The 8,277-nt window shown below is 38.6% G+C and overlaps 1 protein-coding gene and 1 pseudogene across 2 annotated transcripts in view; one reads left to right on the forward strand and one right to left on the reverse strand.

Annotated features, from left to right (window-relative positions):
* mns1 (meiosis-specific nuclear structural 1) overlaps positions 1 to 7,315 on the reverse strand; it is an 8,322-nt gene extending 1,007 nt beyond the window's left edge. The window contains exons 1-10 of one of the 2 annotated variants that reach the window (XM_016502135.1): positions 7,148 to 7,315; positions 6,778 to 7,002; positions 6,421 to 6,548; positions 6,224 to 6,326; positions 5,924 to 6,153; positions 5,569 to 5,785; positions 5,371 to 5,478; positions 4,321 to 4,578; positions 4,065 to 4,190; positions 3,835 to 3,949 (exon numbers count right to left, since the gene is read on the reverse strand). In XM_016502135.1, the coding sequence (XP_016357621.1) occupies positions 3,836 to 3,949; positions 4,065 to 4,190; positions 4,321 to 4,578; positions 5,371 to 5,478; positions 5,569 to 5,785; positions 5,924 to 6,153; positions 6,224 to 6,326; positions 6,421 to 6,548; positions 6,778 to 7,002; positions 7,148 to 7,150 (1,512 nt within the window). In that variant the 5' untranslated portion in view covers positions 7,151 to 7,315 and the 3' untranslated portion in view covers position 3,835. Of the gene's footprint in view, positions 1 to 3,241; positions 3,950 to 4,064; positions 4,191 to 4,320; positions 4,579 to 5,370; positions 5,479 to 5,568; positions 5,786 to 5,923; positions 6,154 to 6,223; positions 6,327 to 6,420; positions 6,549 to 6,777; positions 7,003 to 7,147 lie in introns of those variants that run through there. The other variant, XM_016502134.1, reaches the window with a different exon arrangement.
* Positions 6,976 to 8,277, forward strand: part of LOC107700474 (intelectin-like) — a 15,426-nt pseudogene continuing 14,124 nt past the window's right edge.

Consider the following 8,277-nt stretch of genomic DNA (forward strand, 5'->3'; position numbering starts at 1 on the left):
AGCGCAAGTGTCTGAGAGTGCAAGTCTGAGAATGCAAGTCTGAGAGTGCAAGTGCAAGGCTGCAGCCAGACCCTCTTGAGTTTTTCTCCCATCTTGCTTTTGGATTTATTATAAAATGACTATGAAGTATAGCAAGTGCAGAAAGTCTCATGTCATTTAAAAATATATAAATTAGCCCAGACACCAACAGCCTAGGGTTAATTATTAAATAATGCATTAAATATTTTGGCGCTTTTTTTTTTAGAAAATTTTAAAACTACATTTTTCAAACATTGCCAAAAAAGGACACATCAAAAGGAGAGCTTTAAGTTATCTTTCCCTGTAGAAGCTGCTAAAGGCAACACAGACTTGTTGCTGCTGTAGTTTTGTTACTCTGAATTTACTCAGCATCACTTAAAGCACAGGCTAGCTCCGTTTTGACATTGACTTGTCAGATAGTTCGTTCTGTTCATTGCTACCGTCAATCGCGGATCAATTTGGCAGATTCACTCACGTAATTTTTTACACTCACGTTTGTCATTCCTGAAACAGTATACATGGACGGTTTGGTCTTCTTAAACTTTTCTTCAAACTTTTCTGAAGTATGTAGAGAAACCGAGTGAAGGGCGCTTCCCTTATAGCGTAACTGTCCAAGCTTACTCATGCGAAAACTCCTGATATAATCAATAACTAACTATACAATGAATATCTTATTTACATCGTGTATGCTTTCTTTATGTCTTGTTAGGAAGATCTGTGAGCGTGTAGAACTACGAACTTGCGAAAACAAATTAGATCAAAGCGGATTTTGACTAACCTACAGTAAACACCTCTGATTGGCCACTGCGTTCAACAGAGATGCCTGTGATTGGCTACAATACTCAACGCTGCAAAACACGTTGTAAATAGAAGCTTTTGGTTTTGTAATTCTAAACCAGAAGCGTGCACACAAAAACACACAGGAGAGTTTGAAAGCGGGTGACTTTGAGCGGGTACAGAACTGAGTTGGTACTACTGGCACTGTAAAAAGAAAAACCAAAACCAAAATTCGAGGTCATACTAAAATGGAGTCAGAATAGATGATAAAATGGAGTCAGATTGAGTTAAACCTAAATTGAATAACTCTGCGCGCTGAAAAGACCGAACACGCAAGAGACCTTCATCTGCCACTGGATACCTTCATTGGGCCAAGTGTGTGGACCTTACAGTGGTGACCAGCCTCCGTGATCTCCCTACAAAGTGGTGACCGGCGACGCGTTCACCTTACAACTTCATGACTCAAAGAATATCCCATTCATATAACGACAACTCATTTAGAGATAAGGCACAAGAAATGCTTGAACTTGAATAGCTGTTTGGTGGTAACAGCTATCTGGGGGTCAAAAAAGAACCACGGAATGAGCAATGTTTCATCTAAAGACGCATATATCTTAATATGGTTAGCATGTACACCTCATATTTACTTTTGAGATTTACGTTCATTTCCTTTTGGCTATATATAATAAGGGTGTTTGAGCAGAACCGGTGACGTACAGCATGATTGAGCCAAGTCAAATCATGTTCAGACTAATCCAATGCAGCACTGGAGTCTGGTCTATTAGCATAAGCTTCACTGTAGACACACAGCTTCTGCAGAGACTTCATTCTGAGGCAATTCAATCTGCACTCTGTCTCAGCAACAGGACATTCCCCTCAATCTAGGTTGCAAGAAAAAGGCAATGAAAGAGTAAGCTATGGTACATAATGTGAGTTCACTGGTCTGTCAAACAACCTGAAGTTCCTTCAAGGTATTGGTGCTTCCTGTGCTCCCAGGTGAGACAAGGAATGTGAGGCAGAACAATGTCAGGAAAGATTAAGTCTGGTCATGATCACCAAGCTTCAGTTGAAAGATGACAATCGTAAGAAATATTTGACCAGCCTAGTAAGAAAATCCATTACAGAAAGTGGACCAAATAAGATTTGCTCCAGTGCTGGGAAAAAGAACTAGGTAACCCTCATTAGTGGTTTAACTGAGCTGCAAGGCAGTTGAGTCAAGTTTTGGCATGGTCTACAAACTTTATGAGACTGTAGATTTTGATGTTGACCTTTTATATCTGTTATTTAAAGGTAAATGTTAATTAATATACAAAGAAAGGAAGAAATTAATGTGTATAGCTCTGAAGCTCGGAGAGTTAATTTCGCTTAATGTCTGAGTGTGTGACCAGGGATAAACATATGCGTCAGCATGCTGCATGTGCATCTGGCACGCTTGGCAAACTATGATGTCTTCATCATCCTGTATGGATGATGGAGAGTGCAAAATAGGGCTGTGACAGGACAGAGGGGTATATGATTTCAAAATAATCTTTTCAAAGCTCTGGAGGAAATCAAGAGGACTTCCTGTTTCATAAAGTGAAGTAATGACATTTATAATGTTCCAAAATATTTCTATTAAAAGAGTGCTGTTCTTTGAACTTTCTATTCATCAAATCTAGAAATAAATGGTTTCCACAATATTAAGCAGAACAACTGTTTTTAACATTGATTTTAAATGTTTCTTGATCACCAAAGAATCCTTTTAGAATTATTTCTGAAGGAACATGTGACACTGAGGACTGTAATATCACAATTTAAAATAACAAAATTACTGTTTTTACTGTATTTCTGATCAAATAAATGCAAACTTGGTGAGCAGAGACTAGTAGTGTATGTATATAGTACAAGAGCCAATCCATCCAAAGGCAAGTAAATGATCTTGAATGATCCTTTTATGCTCATTCAAAACGTCATCTGACATTGTAACAATATTGACAGCACACATTTCGCAATCATACTGTAGTGTCTTATTGACTCATTACCAGTGTTAGCTTGGTGTTGACATTTCAACACTGAAGCTGTATGACACAGGAAATTAGCTGCAAGACACACAAAAAGGTTTCCAGACCTTTCAGTTTTTAACAGTATACAGTACCTCTCAACTACTCTGAGGTCAGAATGGGATGTATTATGTGGAAAGCAAAGGAGCTTTTATTATCAGTGTTGTGCGTAAGAAGAGTATGTGGTGATCTAATAAAACTGAATTTGCCAGGCCTAGAATTGAAAATGAACTTCTAATATTGACGGATGGTGAAGTTTGTGGGATAAATTTATTGACATTTCCAATGAAATTCATTATATTGGATGATTACTTTGAAATGAGTTGCATTTTAGCATGTTTTTTACAGTGACAGCCTTTTTAGAGGGAACTTCATAATAGCCGTTACAAGACAGACTTGACATTTTCATAGTGCAGGTATAGATAACAGTAAACACTTAGATGGAAGAACTGTACAGCCATGACAGCAGCCAGACCAATGCAATGGACTAACTAAACAGAATGACTGACAGCTGTTGAGACACTGACAGACTTGACTGTACATGAGCAGTCACATTTGATTAAATTCTTGCTTGTATGATATACTGCCTGGCAACCATCAACCATATCCAGTTCTTTCTTAGGAAGCAACGAAATCACTCAGGAGGAAAGAAAATGCTTGTGTGATGAAGGCTAACCAAGTCTTGTCTACAAATGGTGAACATTTGGTGAATTCATTTAGAGTTCTACAAAAAGTGAAATTTACCTTTTAACAGCTCAGGAAAGAGGTTCTACACTATACTATTAACATTTATAAAGTAACACACTATACAATTAGTTTGAATATACTGTATTTAAATTTATTTAAGATAAAGTTAAATTTGTATCACGTATGAAATTTGTTCAATAGTTTGTGAAAGTGGCAGATGCACCTAACAGTTCATAATGCACTGTTAAGTATACCAGCATTAACAGATTGGATTTAAAAAGAGCGCCATGTTGGTGGTCATGACAGGAATTACCCTACTGCGACTCATCTCCCCAACCCTCATCTGAGAAAATATCAGCCTGGCGTTGTTTGAAACTGTTTTTGAAATCCTCATCGAAGTGCTCTAGGTCATCTTCTTTGAAAATACCCTAGAAAATAAGGAAAATAAGAAAAAATACAGATGTTGTATTACAAAAAAATCTATCATCTAAGTAATGACTGATTATGTGAGAGTGTCTGTGTACTAGAGTGTGGTGTTCTCACCTTTGGTAGGTATCCCAACAGTTTCGTCGCATGCTGTTTTAGGAGCCTCTGTCTCTCCTCTTCAATGATCTTTCGTCGTTGAGCCTCTCTCTCCTTCTCCATAGCTCGCTCCTCTTCCTCCCTCTCCTGTTGAATATTTAGATTCATTTATTCCATGTTCTCTGTACTATCAGCGGTAATTTGTATAGTCTGAATCAGAAGGAACTAATGTCTAAGCTGCACATTTGCATGCCTGATTTGTGGCTTTAAGTCTTACTTGTTCAGCCAGATACTGCTGTCTCCTTTCTTCCAGCAGCTTCTCCACAGCCCGTTTGTGTTCCAACTGTTTCATACGACGCTTCTGGGCATTCATCTGCTCAATGCGGTCATCCTCTGCAAACTTGGCCATCATCATCTGCCTAAAGGCCTCCTCTTCCTCTTTCTCAGCTTGTATGCGCAACTGCTTGAAGGCCATCATCTCCTGACACGTCTGCTGTAGATCTAGCCGCTGCCGGATCCTCTTCTCCATCTCTTCCTGTGAGTGACATGATGTAAAGAGATGGTAAATGTACGTAGTTTTACATGGTGCTAGTGAATCTAAAAAAAAAGCATCAATAAATAATGCAAATTCTTACAAATAATTATTATTATAAAGCAATGATTTTGTAATAATTAAAAATAAAACAGTGATTTAATACAGTAAAAATATATTACAAAAATAAGTATCATCATTTAGGGTACATTGCTGAATAAATTCACAGTGTAGCAAATCCTAATGGTCCTGAAATATGCTTAATTTTCTTGGTTAATTGAAATATGACTGGGACATTTTCTATATAGGCATTTTAAGATTAGTGTTGCCAGGGTAGCGGTTTTCTTGCACTATTGGGCTATTTTAAAAATGTCACAGGAAAAATTAGTGTGTTGCGTGTTTTTGGCCCACTTTTATAATGTACCGTAGCCACCAAAAGGTTTATTTGCGGACAAAGAAAAATGAAAATGTGTTATCTATCCTTGGAATGAATACCTGGAGGTGTGTTTCATGTCACATCACAAACTAGAGGTTACACGAGTTTCGCCCACATCAGGAATTTGAAAGCAGGTCAATTAAGTTTGCCATTATAGATTAATTGCACATTTATGCTTGTGTGTACAAAAAAAAACGAGTGAATGTGGAGAGAAGAAGAGTAAAACAAAAAGACACTAGAATTTTTTCCTGAGATCTGGCAACCCTACGTAAGATTAACCTGTGTTTTCTTTGTAAAAATGTACAAAGTGTATCCAGTAAAGTGAGATGTAGTAAGAGACATTGTAAGAGAGTTCTCACAATTTCCTGTCTTCTTGCAGCCTCGGCCTGCTCTTCCAAATGAAGTTCCTCACGGACGCGCTCCATCTTCTCACGCTCTCTTTTTTCCATCTCGATCTGCTCAGAGAGCTAAACAAGAAGGAAAGAAAGAACACATTAATACTTGTATCTTGATTACTCGCCTGTACTTAATGGCACAGAGGATGAGCAGTCATGTACCATTTTGTGGAGGGTTTCTTTCGCCTGTTCTCGCTCTCTAACTTTGACCATCCTGTCCTCCTCCTTCCTTTGCTGGTAGTGGGCAAACTCAATGATGCGCCTGTTCTCCGCCTCCACCTTTTCTCGCTCTATATGTCTCCACTCCGCTTGCTGCTTTTTAAAATCTTCAATATATCTCTGGGTGGCTACCACTTTCTCGAGTCGTAACTGAAGCTCCCTGTAAATGAAGTTTGTCAGTTTCAAACCATTCTAGAACCAAGATCTTACCAGCTCATCTAAAAGAGATGATATCATCTGTTTTCTCCAGAATTTCCAAAAACTAAGCAGAAAAAGGGAAAACAAAGAACACACTTACCTCTGATCCTCCTCATAGATCTTCCGCACTATTTCGTCCACCATGAGTTTCTCTTTAAGAAACTCTTCATAGGCTTCCTGTCTCTTGTGCTCCTTCTCCTCAAGCTGCTGCTCAAGTTCTTGCTGGTAACGCACCACTTCCTCATACTTCTTCTGCTCCTGCTTCTCCTTCTCCATCTCTGCACTCTTGTGCTCGTCCTTCATCTTACGGGCAATAGCAGCCTCTTGTCGCTGGTAAGATGTAAATTCACAATAAGCAAAACCACAGAATAAGAGGCCTAAATGTAAGACACACAGTTACCATTGTCTCATATCGCATGGCTTCCTTTTCTGCCATCTGTGCTGCCCGCTCTCTGTTCATGTAGGCAGACTTGAGCTTTAACTCAAGCTCTCGAAGCTCAATGCTGCCAATAAAACACAGAGTATACACATAAATAGTAAACCTATAAAAACATTATGCAGTGCTATAGAGCGCCGTTAAGCTCTCTGGTCTCTTACCTGTTCTCTTTAATGTACTGCCTCATCTTCTCATCTCGGAGTTTCTCATTATTAATTCTTGCCAGCTCCTTGGCCATCCTCTCTTCCTGTTCAAGCTGCCTCTCTCTGAACTGTCTGTCCTCTTCTGCCTAAAAACATACATTTTGCAGGTTTTAAAAGAGTCTAAAGTGTTAGATTTATGTATGATCTTAAATGCATGGTTAATGTTTCATGCATGTTTTCATTTTTGGACCGCGTGAAGACTAGTAGTGCAACAGGGCACAGCTAACGGGGATCCTAACAAATAAAAGAAATGAGACCACGCGCCTTTTTGAGGATACAGCTGACGTATTTTATAACGAACAGAATAAAACCAACCTTAAGAAGTGATTCCTCGATTTGTTTGCCATACTCTTCATCTTGCATTTTGCGCAGGAAGCGCTTTTTCTCGACTCTCTCTTCGCACTGGATGTTGGCTTGAAGCTGCCGCTCTTTGGCGATGCGTTTAGTTTGATCTTCACGCATTTCCTCCTGTTTGCGGTAATCCAGCATCATCTTCTGATGGTGGTTGTGAGAGATGTTGCGCTGCTGGCTCATGAAAGACTGCAAAGAGACGGCCTCTCGTAAGTTCTACAACACAGCCTCGCTAAGTAATTTAACCTTTATTCGCGCATCGTTTGTAGCATCCTAATTCGTTAAGACAGACTACTCTTGGCTTTTTGACTAGTCAAATCTGCATCATTCTTACCATTACTCGGGTGTCCTGGAGGTTTTAGATCAGCTCCGTCGACTTCGCGATATAAATGGTTTTGTTTCTAACCAAACAAAGTAGGAAACACCACGCTCATTTGTTTGCGAGTCGTTGTCCTAGAAACGCCGGGCTTTCAGACCTGGGAATAAAAACGAATATTATTGGCCAACGCAATTCTTGCAGAGCCAATAAAATGCAACAGGTTGCGGAAGTAAACATCCCCCATTTATATTCTCCAAAGAGAAATTGATATTTAACGATTGCTTTATGCTTCTGTTAAAGCCACACACACACACACACACACACACACACACACATATATATATATATATATATATTCTCCTGACTCCCAGCTATAAAGTTTTGCTTTATATTTTAGTGAATTTCTCTGAGACCTTATATGTCACAGTCAAGTCTGGATGTCCTGTAAAGAGCACATTCAGGGCTTTTCAGCAATACCAAATGTTTTGAAGTTTCACCATGACCGATCCAAAATTAATATCTGAGGAAATATACTCGTTTTATAGTAATATTTACTCTTCGTCATACTCTGAAAATAATGCCAAGGAATTTCTTGAAAAGGTAAAAGATTTTATTCCACAGATTGATATTGAATTTAAAGAATTGTGTGATGGAGACCTGAGGTTAGAGGAACTTGAATCTGCTATTAAAAAAATGCATTTGGGTAAATCTCCTGGTCAGGACGGTTTGACTACTGATTTTTACAAATTCTTCTGGGAGGATATAAAAGATTTGCTATTTGAAGCTTTAAAGGAGTGTTTTGATTCTAATTCTTTACTTCCAACTGTGAGACAAGGGTTAATTATTCTCATTCCAAAGTCAAACAAAGATAAAAGAATGACTGAGAATCTGAGACTGATTACCCTACTTAATGCTGATTATAAAATTCTTACATCTGCAATTGCTAATAGGTTAAAATTTAGGTTGAGTCAAGTTATAACTGAAACTCAATCTGGTTTTATTAAAGGAAGGTTAATACACAACTCGTAAATGTGAACGTCCCAGGAGGACTTGAACGCAGCATTAATGTCGTTGTGCTGCGAGCTTATGTTTGCTTTTTTAATGTCGTTGTGTTGTGAGCTTATGTTTGCTTTTTTAATGTCGTT

Source organism: Sinocyclocheilus anshuiensis, unplaced genomic scaffold (genome assembly GCF_001515605.1).
Source record: "Sinocyclocheilus anshuiensis isolate Anshui unplaced genomic scaffold, SAMN03320099.WGS_v1.1 scaffold154, whole genome shotgun sequence".
NCBI classification, from domain to species: domain Eukaryota; kingdom Metazoa; phylum Chordata; class Actinopteri; order Cypriniformes; family Cyprinidae; genus Sinocyclocheilus; species Sinocyclocheilus anshuiensis.